Source organism: Leuresthes tenuis, unplaced genomic scaffold (genome assembly GCF_036924035.1).
Source record: "Leuresthes tenuis unplaced genomic scaffold, fLeuTen1.0.hap1 SCAF_23, whole genome shotgun sequence".
Lineage (NCBI taxonomy): Eukaryota > Metazoa > Chordata > Actinopteri > Atheriniformes > Atherinopsidae > Leuresthes > Leuresthes tenuis.
The window spans coordinates 3,611,487-3,627,176 of NW_027325377.1; the positions used below are offsets into that span (position 1 = coordinate 3,611,487).

At 38.8% G+C, this 15,690-nt stretch overlaps 2 protein-coding genes across 2 annotated transcripts in view; one reads left to right on the forward strand and one right to left on the reverse strand.

The window, feature by feature from the left end:
* On the forward strand, window positions 1-8,991 carry nots (nothepsin). Its single transcript, XM_072377916.1, has 9 exons — window positions 1-106; window positions 459-639; window positions 1,857-1,974; window positions 2,871-2,989; window positions 3,362-3,561; window positions 4,821-4,946; window positions 5,153-5,297; window positions 7,015-7,113; window positions 8,582-8,991. Exons 1-9 carry the CDS (start codon window positions 51-53, stop codon window positions 8,753-8,755), a joined length of 1,218 nt encoding a protein of 405 aa, XP_072234017.1. The 5' UTR covers window positions 1-50; the 3' UTR covers window positions 8,756-8,991.
* The window catches only part of LOC140283199 (bestrophin-3-like), a 21,071-nt gene continuing 14,067 nt past the window's right edge, over window positions 8,687-15,690 (reverse strand). The window contains exons 8-13 of the mRNA XM_072377910.1: window positions 14,539-14,619; window positions 11,959-12,110; window positions 11,611-11,701; window positions 10,666-10,784; window positions 10,252-10,512; window positions 8,687-9,931 (exon numbers count right to left, since the gene is read on the reverse strand). Of these exons, the coding sequence (XP_072234011.1) occupies window positions 9,544-9,931; window positions 10,252-10,512; window positions 10,666-10,784; window positions 11,611-11,701; window positions 11,959-12,110; window positions 14,539-14,619 (1,092 nt within the window). The 3' untranslated portion in view covers window positions 8,687-9,543. The remainder of the gene's footprint in view (window positions 9,932-10,251; window positions 10,513-10,665; window positions 10,785-11,610; window positions 11,702-11,958; window positions 12,111-14,538; window positions 14,620-15,690) is intronic.

Genomic DNA, 15,690 nt, shown 5'->3' on the forward strand with positions numbered 1-15,690 from the left:
TCCAGATCATCTGCCAGCCGGCAGTTTGGCACACACAGACACAGAGGAACATGTTGAGGCTGCTGTTCCTGCTGCTGTGGACATGGACGAGCTCAGCGCGGCTCAGGTAGGAAAAAACACACCTTTCCATCAGATCTGTTTGTCCTGCAGCCACCAGAGGGCCCCCAAACAGGCCCTTATTTGTGTTAAATGTTCAGATTTTGTTGTTTTTTTTTACCAAACATCTGAATACTTTTTCTGCTTTGCAAACTAAATTGAAGAACTGCTTTGTTCAGTCTCATGTGACGACAATATATAGACTAAACAAAGTAGTTTTAACACATTAATCAGTGAAGGTGCTGATTTCAGCCTGTCTTTAAGTTCCAGGTATATATTTACCATAGAGATGATCAGGAAAGTGCTATTTTTAAACTAAAAAAGGAATATCACCAATGATATTAAACCAATTGCCTGCTCAGGGTCCCTCTGACTCGGGCGCCCTCGATTCGTACCCAGCTGCGAGCCAAAGGTCTGCTGGAGGAGTTCCTGCTGGAGCACCGTCCCGACATGTTTAACCGCCGTTACGCTCAGTGCTTCCCGCCGGGCACAAAGTCACTGAGGCTGGGACGCTCCAGCGAAAAGATCTACAACTTCATGGATGTGAGTACGGCAGCGAAATGTGCCCTGCAGTGCTTTGAAAAACCTCTAGAGGTCAGTGTTGTACGCAAAACCCGATGGTGTACGGAGCGTTTGAGAGATTACGAACTTTAACTGACTTTAAATGAAAAAGCTGTCTCAAATTCTTTGTTTCTCAGTCACTGTTTATGGTTTTTTTGTATTTTTTTATTGCATCTTTCAATCATAATGGTGTTTGTTGTTATTTATGGAAAAACTGAAACTATTATTTGCGTATATTTGAATTGTCATTCTTCATGTCACCACTGGATTGTGCCAAAATATAATGTATTTAATTCCACTCTTCTCAATCCAAAGGTTTTCACAATGTTGTGGGACATTTCTTCTGCAGATTTGGTTATAAACTGTACTTTATTTGAACTAAAACCGAACTGATGGTGCTAAAATAAGACGTCTAATATACAAAGTCTTTCTAATTAAAAGCATTTCTTGAATGGATGCATTCCTTTGCACTTTTCAGCTTTTAGTGGATGTAATGTTGGCAATAAATTAGTTTTGGAGCTCTTTAGTGTTATATTGTTAAACGCTCTTCTTCTGCAGTGCCAGCCATAGATTTTTCACCATCTGCTTTTTATCTAGTTGAACCAACTATTTCCATCCACACAGTGACAATATATATGTGAGCTGGCATTATTGTCCTTTCCCAATTTTTCTGGAAGATTTGGATGGAAATAGAGAAGGTGTAATGCTTGACATCACCTCTAGGTGGCACCAGAATTAAACAAGTAGTTTGTACTTGCCTCACAGGAAGTAGGTTCCTGATTTTAGGAAATCCTGAATATCTAAATTCTTCTTTTGCATTTACAGTGAAACTTTTACATTATTTATTCTTGATATTTAAATGTTTTTGGTGTCAAGTTTCCACTAATATCTGCTTATATAGAATATGCTTCTCTGAATAGAAGCATTTATTTGATTATTTTTCTATTATTATTATTATAAGTCACTGTAACTTCTAATATCCTAATATACACCAAGATAAGATATTTTAAGACTATTTTAATTTAACATTAGCCACATTTAGTCTTTCTTTGCATTGCCAAGTTTTTCTATTTTACTTCAAACCTGAATAGCTCATTGTGTTAATGACCATATATTCAGCTCTGTTTAACGAGAAAACAAGTTGTTTTTTTAAGTTTGTTTTAATCACAACCTTCATTCATTGTCATTTTGTGTGCCAGGCTCAGTATTTTGGTGAAATCAGTTTGGGGACTCCGGAGCAGAACTTCTCGGTGGTTTTTGACACCGGATCATCAGATCTCTGGGTGCCGTCATCCTACTGCGTCAGCCAGGCCTGTGGTACTACGATACACACAGCATTAGACTCTGTGATACATCTGAATACCTTTGAAGTGACTTCAGATGACCTCCAGGCACGATATAAATAAAACTGAATAGAAATTATGTTGAGAGTTGTGGGTCATGTCAACATGACTTTGTTTTAGCTTGTTGCTGATAAGAGATAAAAAGTTCAAGGTCTGTGTGCAAGAGTATCTGTGTTGGCTGTTCTACTGAGGACCTGTCTCCCTTCTGTATATATATATATATATATATATATTGTGGTGGAAATTTAGTAATGCACAGAGTCAGTTATTTTCTTCTGAGGAGATAAGAGGCTTTAATAATAATATCTTGCAAGAGAGAACAACACAGAACAGAATACAGAGTTACTCTGACCACTGAAGCAAAAACACAGTTATATTGTCCTCTTATCACGTCATCTGTTTTTGGGTATAGTTGATTGTTCTTCTGACTTTCCTCCCCAACCATCAGTTAAGGTTACCCAGATCCAGTCGTAAATACCAGTCTCAGCCCTTAAAGTGCAGCTATTTCATTATAACAAGCACACCATTGTAAAGAGGAATTTAAGAAAACAGGGCAGGCTGGTACCGTGCAGCTCGGTCATTTGCAGGTTAAACACTCAATACAATGCATATAAGAATTAATTTTCCATTACAATATATATATATATATATATATATATATATATATATATATATAAACAACTGAAACATCAGGTTCGATGTAAGGTCTCAGTTTCTAAGAATCACCAAGATGGGAATGTAAGTCACTACAAAGTCATGTAAAGTGATGAGGACCTGTCTCCCTTATATATATATATATATATATATATATATATATATATATATATATATATATATGATGAGGACATCACTATTTGTGTGTTTTCACAGCGTTACACAGGTCTTTCAAGGCTTTTCAGTCCACGTCTTTCCGCCATGACGGGCGAACATTTGGGATTCACTATGGATCAGGACACCTGCTGGGAGTGATGGGCAGAGATACGCTGAAGGTGCATCCTGTTCTATTTTACAAATGAAATGGGAAAATTCATTTCATTTCATGATGTAATGTGATAAGATCCTTTTACATATTGCCTAGAGTTTGAGTGCTTCTAATTAACACGGATCAACAACTGAAAAACGCAATTTACAGTATTAATAATTCACAATATTAATTGAATAGATACTCACTTTAAGCCCATATACTGTATCTATTTTGTATGTATTGTTGTTGTTTCTCACCTTGTTTTATATATATATATATATATATATATCTATACTGAGCACATTATGCAGCACAAATGTAAAGATGTGAAGGATTTGGTCTGCAGTGATGCCTTTGGATAATCTGAATTTATGCTCTGATTTACAATGTTCTGCAGATTGGGGACCTAACTACCCTGAACCAAGAGTTTGGGGAGTCCGTGTATGAACCTGGGGCTACGTTCGCAACAGCAAAGTTCGATGGTGTTCTGGGACTCGGCTACGCATCCCTCGCAGAAATCCTTGGAAACCCTGTTTTTGACAACATGATGGCACAGAAGACGGTGGAAGAGCCGGTGTTTTCCTTCTACCTCACCAGGTGCTTTCACAGCTTGTTTGGTGTCCAAAGGGCTTGTGTTCAAAGATGGTTTCAGAGCCACTGTACGAATATAAGACTTTTTAATTTGGGTGGAAGGGTTCTAATTGTCCCAAAGTGTGTTGAAATAGGTTTCCCTCAAAGTAATCTTCTCTAAAGTTCAAAAGTCCACAAGTCGAAGGTCGAGGAGTTTAATGATCTCGAGGTTTCAGAACTTTTGGAAATCCCACAGGGCTTAAAGGGGAACTCCGGTATTTTTAAACCTGGACCTTATTTCTGGCATGAAATACGTTCATCTGCTCACCGAGAACAGTTTGGTGAAAGTCGGCGTCCTTCTGAAGATATTTAGATAACTGGAGATCCATATAACGGAGTGAACGGGGCTTAGACGATGCAGCCTCTAAATAAGGCATTATCTGTCTTTATTTCACCAATACTTTAAGAAGAATGAATGAATGAACGTGTGCTATAGCTCTGTTAGCTCATAGCTCTGTTAGCTCATAGCTGCTGTTATGTGGCTACTTGCAGCTATAGGAGAGCTAACGGAGGGATTTCTACACAGGCACTCTACTGGGACCACTTCATCCACACGCCCCCCTGCAGCACAGTTTATTCACTCCGTGCTCTGTGACAGTCGGCTAACTTCACACAGAGTTTGCTGCTGATAGTTTTGTGCAACTTGGCAGGATATTTATCAGATTTTGACAACGTGAACGAGGACTTTGAGTAAGATGGACGTTCTTACCGGAGTGAATAAGTATACCAGAGTTCCCCTTTAAGGTGAAAAAGGAGGTCTCCTTGTCTCTCAGAAAGTGAAGAGACCCAGGAAGGGTTTCAGTAGGAGTTACAAAGCTCTAGCCATTCTTTTATCCAGAGAGTTTCAGTAGTTGGAGCATCTGTTTTCAGAAAAGAAAATCCCAAACTCTCTAGGAACCTCAGGAGATTCTCTGGGATTGTGGGATGGTCCACGGTCTCCAGAAAGGTCCACTACAGACTTTAGGTCTAAAATCTTGGGTTTTTTACTGATTGCCACGATAGCCATGGATCCAGGAGTCCAGCAGACTCTAAAAATCAAAGGGAATTACAAAGGTCTCCTTCTTGTTTAGGAAATCTAAACGATTTAGAGTCTATGTTACAAAGCCAGTAGTAGCAGCAGTTTCTCTGTGGATTAGATTATCTGATCAGTTTCTCTTGTTTGGAGTATTCCACTAAACAGAGACCGTTGGTGTAATGATGTCGGTATGACTTTTTTGGGATTGCAGGAAAACGAGTACCAGCAGCCCAGAAGGAGAACTGTTGCTAGGCGGAATAGATGAGTCATTGTACAATGGACCAATCAACTGGCTGCCTGTCACTGCCAAGGGATACTGGCAGATTAAAATGGACAGGTAACTTTTTTCTTGATTAAATACCACAGTTGTGTGTTATAGTTACTGCAGTGCTGGTGAGATATGAATTTTGTTCCGTTATCACTTGGTAGTACTGTACTGTAGTGTGCTACGCGCCCTTTGTCACTTAGCCAGTCCTTAAGAAGAAATGGCCGGAGCGCCTTACGTATACGAATATTTAAGATAATGTTTTATGTGTCTTTTAGTGTGGCTGTGCAGGGCGTGAGCTCCTTTTGTCCCCGTGGATGCCAGGCGATTGTTGACACTGGAACCTCCCTTATTGCGGGACCGACCAATGACATCCTCAATCTCCAGCAGCTGATTGGAGCCACGCCCACAAACATTGGAGAGGTTAAGGGTCAATCTAATCACATACATTGTTGAGAGGCCAGAGAAAAGATTCTAATATTCTCACAGAAAATTAATATACATTAATAATGGCTGTAGTTCACTAGAAGAAGGTTAAGCTGTTCATCCTGGTTCATTGTCAGCGATTACTGGGGTAATGAATTGCACTTATTTAATGAAAAGGTTCGTGAAAAGGACGTAGAATGCTAGCTGCTAACCTAAGGGTGTTATTTAACCAAACAACAAATGCCAGACAATCGGTGCCAATACCCCACGGATGAGCTGCTAGTCACTGACATTAGAGTGCTATTTACTGGCCAAGAAGGCTAGGAGCTAATCTAGGGGTGATATTTGTGAACAATGTAAGTTGTTCAACCTGCAGGTGCTATTTAATGAACAAGGGATGCTAGTTGCAAACCTAGATGTGCCATTAACCAAACAAGCAACGCCAAGCTCTGACTATTGGGTGCTACTTAACAGCCTTGGATGCATTGCTAGCCTAAAAGTTAGGTCAGAGCTTGTCAAGTTGATTCGTATATGTAACACTTGGAAAAACAACAGAAATGGACCATGGTGCTTAACAGTCAATAAAATATACAGCCAATATCAATGTAATAAGAAGCAATAAGCCTAAAAATGGTGGTCACTCGCCAGGAAGTTGCTGGCTTACGGATGATAATGGTGCTGGTGGTGGAGGTCCAGGCTTGTAAAGTGAAGTGATTCATTAAATGGGTTTTATGTATAAATATCCAAGCTCACTATAATCACTAAAGTGATTTTGACATAGACAGAGGCTCTTCAGCCCCAAGTAAGTCGTATTTAATAAGTCTTTTTTAATGATTAAGTCTTATTTAATGAGTAAGTTTTATTTAATGATTAAGTCTTATTTAGTAAGTAAGTTTTATTTAATGATTAAGTCATATTTAATGAGTAAGTTTTATTTAATAGGTAAGTTTTATTTAATAAGTAAGTTTTATTTAATGATTAAGTCTTATTTAATGAGTAAGTTTTATTTAATAAGTACATTTTATTTAATGATTAAGTTTTATTTAATGATTAAGTCTTATTTAATGAGTAAGTTTTATTTAATAAGTACATTTTATTTAATGATTAAGTTTTATTTAATGAGTACATTTTATTTAATGATTAAGTTTTATTTAATGAGTACATTTTATTTAATGATTAAGTTTTATTTAATGATTAAGTCTTAATTAATGATTAAGTCTTAATTAATGATTAAGTCTTATTTAATGAGTAAGTTTTGTTTAATGAGTAAGTTTTATTTAATAAGTACATTTTATTTAATGTTTTATTTAATGAGTACATTTTATTTAACAATTAAGTTTTATTTAATGAATACATTTTATTTAACAATTAAGTTTTATTTAATGAGTAAATTTTATTTAATGATTATGTTTTATTTAATAATTAAGTTTTATTTAATAATTAAGTTTTATTTAATGATTAAGTTTTATTTAATGATTATGTTTTATTTAATAATTAAGTTTTATTTAATAATTAAGTTTTATTTAATGATTAAGTTTTATTTAATGATTAAGTCGTATTTTTTCCACCCCAAATGTTCAATATCAGTAAAGTTATAACACCTGATCTGTCATATTAGACATTTGAAGTGAGTAATGCTTTAACTTTTTCTTCTATTCTAAAACCTGTCAACATGTTGATTTCCTTTTCTGGTCTTTTTCGGTGTTTGTTTCAGTTTGTCATCGACTGCGCCAGATTATCCAGTTTGCCTCATGTGACTTTTATCCTGGGAGGAACGGAGTACACGCTGACCTCCGAGCGCTATGTCAGAAAGGTGAGGAAATTCTATTTTTACAGAAATGTAGCTGATGTTTAAACTTTAATTGATGTCTTCCAGCAGTTTTAATGTTTCTCTGCTTTGATGCATCAGTCCTGAAAGAAGTGAAGCCATATTTTCTTTGGCAGATGTGACAAATACACAGTGGTTGAAGCTGACTGAGTACATTAACTCAAGTGCACTACTTCTGTGAAATTTTTAGCTATTTGTGTTCTCAGTAAAAACAATTATAATTATGTTGTACAACTTTTGATCCTTTTGAACTTTTAAACTTATCTAATTGGTTGAATTATTTCTTTTTTAGCATAAAAAAGTCTAAGTTTTCATAGGATTTATAAAATTGTTTTAAATTGAGGGATATTGTGAGCACAGAAATTCTCAGAGCTTCACTGATATGAATTTGTTTTCATGTTTTTAATAATTTTAACTCATTTCTATTGTCTTTATGTTTGATCTGTACACTTAACAGAACAAAAATTTTCCACAATTTGGGTTTTTTCTGTTATTTTTTAGAATAAAAACCATTAATTAAGAAAATAATATGATACTGTTAGTTGTAGTTGTGTACATCATTAGCTCCGCATCTCAATCGTTGCAAATGAACCGCAGCCTCAATCTGAAAGTCTTATTCGCCAGTTTTATGCACTGAATGCTTAAAGGGGAACTCTGGTGTTTTTAAACCTTATTTCTGGCATGAAATACGTTCATCTGCTCACCTCTACTGATAGTTTTGTAGAAGAACGTCCATCTTACTGAAAGTCGTCGTTCACGTTGTCAAAATCTGATAAATATCCTTCTTGGGTCTCTTCACTTCCTGAGAGACAAGGAGACCTCCTTTTTCACCTTAAAGGGGAACTCTGGTATTTTTAACAGTTTATTTACTCCGGTAAGAACGTCCATCTTACTCAAAGTCGTCGTCCACGTTGTCAAAATCTGATAAATATCCTGCCATGTTGCACAAAACTATCAGCAGCAAACTGTGTGTGAAGTTAGCCGACTGTCACAGAGCACGGAGTGAATAAACTGTGCTGCAGGGGGGCGTGTGGATGAAGTGGTCCCAGTAGAGTGCCTGTGTAGAAATCCCTCCGTTAGCTCTCCTATAGCTGCAAGTAGCCACATAACAGCAGCTATGAGCTAACAGAGCTATAGCACACGTTCATTCATTCATTCTTCTTAAAGTATTGGTGAAATAAAGACAGATAATGCCTTATTTAGAGGCTGCATCGTCGTTATATGGATCTCCAGTTATCTAAATATCTTCCGAAGGACGCCGACTTTCACCAAACTGTTCTCAGTGAGCAGATGAACGTATTTCATGCCAGAAATAAGGTCCAGGTTTAAAAATACCGGAGTTCCCCTTTAATGTTTTTTCTTAAGCAACACTTTTTAATCATCATCTAACGAGTCCAGTGATATTTATTGAAACAGCCTCTTCCAAGCCCACTTCTGTGTTTGTCACCACCAGGAGATGTTTGGCAACAGGGAGCTGTGTTTCAGTGGTTTCCAGGCCGCGGACATGATCTCCCCCGAAGGTCCTCTGTGGATTCTGGGAGATGTTTTTCTGACCGAGTTCTACAGCATCTTTGACAAAGGACAGGACAGAGTTGGCTTTGCTCATGCTAAACATCCCATCGAATAGTAACCCATTAATTATTTAGCTGACAACTGTTTGATCGAAAAAATACTGTACAATTAAAATCCATTTTGTAATCCTTACCAAGGCACCAATCCTGCACTATCCTATAGCCAATATCATCATTTTTCATTATTGGTGACCCAGTAAGCCAACTTTTTATTGGAAAAAAGTATAGTTGTTAGAGATTTAGCAGCAGAAACTGATAGTGTACATTCAACGATTCAGTTACATTAACATAAGCAAATAAACAACAAAATTATGATCACATGAAGTCGGATGATTCTTCTCCAACCCGAATACTTCAGTAAGAGCTACAGTTCCTGCTTTGGGCACTAGATGGCAACCAAGAAGACTTTATTGTCGTAAATGAACCCCCCCCCCACACAAAATTCTTCCTTTTACAACAAATTCAGCATTATTCTGCATCTTATATTGTGCTTTGAGAATCATTCCATTAAAATGCCTGATTTGGGGCATGCTTACAAGCAATTTTTGAAGCTCTAAAAGGGATTTTGTTCATATTTTCTGATGTTCTGTGTCATAATATTGAGCATATTGATTGGAAATCTGTCAGGTTGAAGTAAACCCTGATCATCCTTTTATGGAACTGTCTCCGGTGACAAAGCGAGCAACAAATGGTGAACCCATTAAAAAAAATCCCACCAGAAGTTGGTATGCCAAGCCTTTAAGTTGTTTGAGCCCCCCATTTGCATAAAATGGTGACTCCTGTTGGATAAAACCATTGCCAGCTTGGAGTTTGGGTCACTTTGACCTTTAAGTCATGAATGCTTTTATTTCTTCTCCAAACTCGGTGAATTGGAGCTGATGTTTTGGACCTCCTCACTGGGGTCGGCTGCCTCCTTTTCTTCGTCCTCACTCCCTGCCGTTCCCTGGAATTCGCAGTCGTAATCAGGCGGGGGGGGCTGCAAAGTGTCGGGAGTTGGACCGGGGGATCGCCGGGACTGAAATCGACCCAGGCCTCTTCTCCGTCGCCCCAGGGCGCTGGGGCTTGGCAAGCTGCGGACTGACGCCTTTGATGTTTGCCTGGAAAACTGGAGCGAGAACTGGCGCCCTCGTGGCCGAGCTGGAAGCCCATTCTTGCCATTTAACGTTTTCCAGCGAAACTCCTTGGGTCCCATTTCAGAGGGGGGGCAGCAGATGGAGCCAGTCCTGGAAATACTGAAAACGGATTGTGTAAAAAGGGGACGTGGTCACACTGGGTTAAGCAATTATGCTAAGAATTTGGGTAAAATCACACAAAATGGCTGCAACTTCGACAGAATTGGACAAAAAAATTTAATTTGCACTTTAAGCAGGAAGTAGAAGATTGCCACCTTTCATGTGGGAGACCTGGGTTCAAATCCCCTGCATGAAAGGTACTACCTCCAGTAGGGGACCGTAGGCAAGGCCCCCTCACCCTATCTGCCTATCTGTAAGTCGCTTTGGATAAAAGCATCTGTTAAATGCATAAACATAAACATAAACAACTAACTCATCACCTTGGGGCTTCCCAGATTGATGGCTCCCCAGTTGGGGAGTGATTTAGGCCATTCTGTTGTTTTCCAGAAGAATCTTCATTGTCTGTAGTGTCACCAAACAATGGCGGGCTGACGACCAGCTGTGGGAAAACAATAGAAGACGAGCTCTCAGGTGAAGGAGGGTTGCTGCTCACTTCTCTTAAGGTGGACAAGGTGTCGACTGAAGTCGGGGGCATCACCAGGGAGGAGGGTGGTGCCGTTCCCATTGGACCAGGATTGATTCTGGATAGATTTAAATCAAACAAAGTCACCAGCAGAAAACATAAAGGACATGCAGATCCTTACTGTTCTCTGGAGACAGTTCTTTGCTGGATGGTTTGTCTAAAACACAGGACATAGTCAGCTAGTATTCATAGAGCTTTACACACACAATACCTAAAGTCTGGGAAGAAACTGCCAGTTGCATCACTGCTGTGTCGCTTGAAGATGGGTCGAGGATGTCTGAGATCAGGAGGCTCCTGAACACTCAGCAGTCGGCGAACTCGGCCCAGGACCTAAAAAGATTGAAAATGGACCATATAAACTTAAAATCTGTCCCTTTTCAGACAAGTTAATGCCTTTTAAGGGAAAAGTTATCTGCACAATCCTTTCAATTCGTTTTAAAATACATTTATGAGAACAAAAAGCTTCTGTTAAAGTTAATTATTATTCAAGTAAAGGGCTTCACAAAGTATCTCCTCAAAGGGAAAAAGGAAATATTACTTGAGTTGTACAATAAAAGAAGACATTGTGTCAGGCTGCAGCATTGGTTGTTTTATTTCCTGTCTGCAGACGATGCACATATTGATTTGATGGTGAATTGATCTTCATGCCGTACAGGAACATGAACTCTGATGTGGCTCCTGTCAGTCATGCTGCACACTTTTGGGACTTAAAAGTCATTGGGAAGACCTCACAGCATTGAAATGAGTTATTCTTCCTGATAAAACATCTGAAAGAAAACAGCTGCAGAAAGTAGAGTCTCACAGTCAAAATCAGTTGCTGGCTATGTTCATTTTAAGGGAATTTTGTGCAACAATCTAATTTAAGGGCTTTCTTCAAACCCTTAAGTACTTCACTTATCTTAATAAAATCCCAACAGCCGTACTTAAGTGATTTCATTCCAAGGAAATCTTTCTTCTGACTTTCTATTGAGTGTTTTGTGCAGCTGATGTTTATCAATCTGTTTGATTTGGTTGCTTTTGTTCAAGTCCTAAAGGAGTTTGCCAACTAAATGTTGGCAAATTCATCTAATTAAAAACCTTATTTCTCCTATTTCTGTTTTTACAAGAGAATAAGAGATTCATAAAACTGAAAAAGTGAGAGAAATTGGAGCTCTACCGACTCTTGACGCCGAGTCAAATTACAGTCCTGTTGCCGTGGGCGACTGTCACAAATATCCGCCTCATCGAGCTGCAGGATGTCGGAGAGTCTGCAAGAGACATTGGACAAGAAAGTTTATCATTTAGGCGACAAATCTGAACCAATTCTCACATAGCTGGCCTCATTAAGTCTTTATGGTGTGACCCACTGAGCCATGGGGTAAAAAACGTCCAACCTGGAGAGGAACGTGGCTTTGAACATCGGTTACCACTCGTCTACTTTCTTTAAACGTTCACATTTACAGCTTTGGCTAAACTTTGAGGCCAAACTCCTAAACATTGGCAGGTAAAATCATCACATAAAGACCCCATGTCTGTTGTGGAGCCGAGGAAGGAAGGGATGCAGTAATCTGCGGCGGCCAGCGTGTACGGCGGGCGCGCGTCACAGTCGTTCCAGTACATGTCTTTGGTCATGTGAGGAAGGTTCATGTGCATCTCGTCCACCGCCAGCAGAGACACCTGGAGGGACAGGTGAACAGGAAGTGGAGAGGATCAAAGTAGGTAACATTCATGCTTCAAACGCTGGTTCGATCTGGTTTTACTGAGTTAACTTCTCTGAGATATTACATTTTTTAAATACTTTATCGCAGCAATGCAAATCCTAAACTGACATGTTCTTACATGTAAAAAAAAGAATAGTTTTGACACTATTATTTAACACAAATCATTTTACAATAAGTAATTTTTAAATAAGTTTACTTTCCCATTAAATAACTGTGGGCCTGTTCCTTTAAAACTCTCTTCTCTGGACACAGAGTTGAAGTTTTGAATGGAGCTTTATTTAGTCTTCATATCCAATGCCAGACAAACATCCTCCTGTGGGTTATATAGAGCTGGAAATAAACCTCATGGTTTTTGTATAAGGTTGAGATTTATTCCTGACTCATCTGCTATCTGATGTTCACACAGCTTCTAAATGACTTCTTTTCCCTAGAGCTGGAGACTCGCTGATGTCCAGCTCAAAATAACAAGCATTAGTTACCATATGATGGCTTTGTGTCTGTGCACCTGCTGTAGCTGCTTCCTGATACTGCTGCAGAGGGACTTTCATGCATAAACACAGCAAAATAAATGTAAAAAAATAAAAAAGATATTCAATTTTTTCTGTTTTGAATAAAAAATCCTTTATTTCTACTTCTACAGTTTCATCTTGTAACTATTTAAAGGGGATGTATCATGAAAAAAGCTCATATTTAGGTGTCTAAAGTGACTACTAACTCAAAGACTCATCACACCTGCTAACTCTGAGTATTGTTGTCCAGATTTTTCATCTTTATCTTCTCTCAGCTGCAAGTTTCAACCCAGCTGCATTCACTGTACGTGCGTTTATGTTAACAGCAACTTCTTATTTAACTCAAAACATAATGATGTTCTAGTAGTTTGTTTACTGACTTATGTCCAGAAAAGTTATAATTCTCTTCCCAGCTGGAAGTTGGAAATTCTGGTTTTCTCTTAGCCCCTGAAGGCAGCACACAGACCTTTAAGTAGCCTTTATAAGCAGCATTTCTTAACATTAGACACTAAAAAGCTTAACAAAACAAAAAGAGGGGACCAGCAGTGAAACTCGGGGTTTATGGAGCCGAAATGTGGCGAATTAATTACTACATGAGGTTTGAAAGGTTGAGTTAAGCCACCTGACAGAACCTTTGTTCCTTCACCTGTTTGTCTGTGATCCGGTTACTGTACCAGAAACCTGGTTAGTGGAACTATGAGCTCAGCTCGCTGTTTTTGCTTTTTGCGACATGCTTCAAAAGGTATTAAGTGCATTTTTTTCTTCCAATTTACAGCCCTGGTTGCAGTGATTTATATATCTTATAATCCACAAATGTTTGAACATTAGAACCGAGAAAACATATAAAATGCTGAAAGTGAGACACTTCTACATGACAATATTTGCTCATCTTGAATTTGATGGCAGCAACAGTTACTCAAAGTGCCCAGAAAACAGGATTTAAATGAGAAAGTGTAATTTCATTCTCCAGTTCAGAATCAAAAACAATGAGCGCCACTAATCGGCCTTTTCAGTCACCAACAACCAAATCATTTAGGTCAAATATGTGCCGATAATGATCAGAGCCGTTGTTTCTTTTCTTTTTTGTTTTCTGCACCATTTAAATAGCTGTTCCAGACGAGTTGCCGCCATCAGATTCAAGCCAGTGTCTTTCATGTTGTATTTGAACTCTGAAAGAAACTCTAAAACAGATCTCAGTTCAGAAATACGCCACGGAAAAGATGCTGGAAGTGTATCAAGATGGTTTAAAACACACAGCTGTACTGTCTCTTGTGTATTTTCACCAAAACATTTTACACATATTTTGATCCCATGCTCATACTTGCAAATATGTGGCAGATTTAATCGAGTTTCTAAGTAAAAAACGTTTTATTTAACGAGGAAATACTGTGATATTGACTAAATCCAAACTGTCACAAAGCAGAAGTGAATTGAATGAGTGAAGAAGAAAGTTTTATGCAGTTTTATGCAGTTTGGTCATTTTTATTCCGCCAACATTAAGAACACTATCTAAACCATCCAATCATTTCGCTTTGGAGGTATAATAATAATTCTGTAATAAGGTTTGGTCTATCAAGCCTGCATTTTTATCAATAAATAATAAATCAATGGGAAAATGTGTGAAAAAATGCTCTGATTCTCTCAGTTTGCGCTGCGGTTCTCCCTGATGCAGCTTTGCTAAAGCGAGCAGTGACACAGGAGTTAAAATGATGTGTAGCTGCGCTCCGCGTGACGTCATGCGCTCCACCCGCACGATAAAAATAAAGCGAAGTTGGGAAATGATCCAGAATATATATTTTTATCCATCTTGCACACACGAGCAACATATGATCAGCCTTTTATGAAGCAGTTATGGCACCTTTACTGCCTACCAACCTGAAGGTTCCTGTCAATGATCCAGTTAGCCTCGAAGTCGTCATCGTCCTCCCCAAATGGGTTGATGAGCTGCTCTGCTACCTAAAAGCACGATACAGATGTGTGGGATTTCATCTTGAAGTTAGATTTTTAGTTAATCGGTGGCCACAGAGGCTGCTGCTTCAGTTTTGCATCATATTGTGGGTTTTTCTGGATTGTTGAGGCGCATGTACGTAAAGTTTGAGGAAACGCTCCCAGGATAAACTATGTTTAGATGAACTAATCCTTTTAGGGCCACACAGAGGACAAACTTTACTGTTTGTCCTTTTCTGACACTCTGTCTCGCCCTTTATTTCCGGCTCATATTCTCCAAGTTGGTTATTAATAACTTCATATGATGTGTTCATAATGTAACGGGCCAGAGATAAAAACAGATCTACAGATCTTAAGTCTTGTAGTCAGGAGGAAAATAAGACAGAGTTACAGTTATTAGATCAGGGAATACTTTTCATAAAGATACATGTGACTGGCAGGTAAAGGGCTAAAACACGGACCCTATGGCAGCTTCCCGGGATGTGTTGGTTTCTGCTTTAGAATAAAACCTCTGTGAAAGGATTTCAAAACTCATCTCAAACAGGTCGAGACACAGAATGCAATTATTTGCTCATTTACTCATAAACCAAAATTTTATCTGGAATAACACAAAGAAAAGGTGTTGAAAGTGAAATGTTTTGCTATTTTGTGAAAGATATGTTGAATTTGAAAGCAGCAACACAGCTCAAAGCTTGGGACAGGTCCATGTTTACCACCGTGTGGCACCCGGACTAAAACATCTGGACTGCAGGCAGGTCAGTCCAGCAGCCTGACTCTTGAAACATCTGGACTGCAGCAGGTCAGTCCAGCAGCCTGACTCTTGAAACATCTGGACTGCAGCAGGTCAGTCCAGCAGCCTGACTCTTAAAACATCTGGACAGCAGGCAGGTCAGTCCAGCACCCTGACTCTTGAAACATCTGGACAGCAGGCAGGTCAGTCCAGCACCCTGACTCTTGAAACATCTGGACTGCAGCAGGTCAGTCCAGCAGCTGGACTCTTGAAACATCTGGACTGCAGGCAGGTCAGTCCAGCAGCCTGACTCTTAAAACATCTGGACAGCAGGCAGGTCAGTCCAGCAC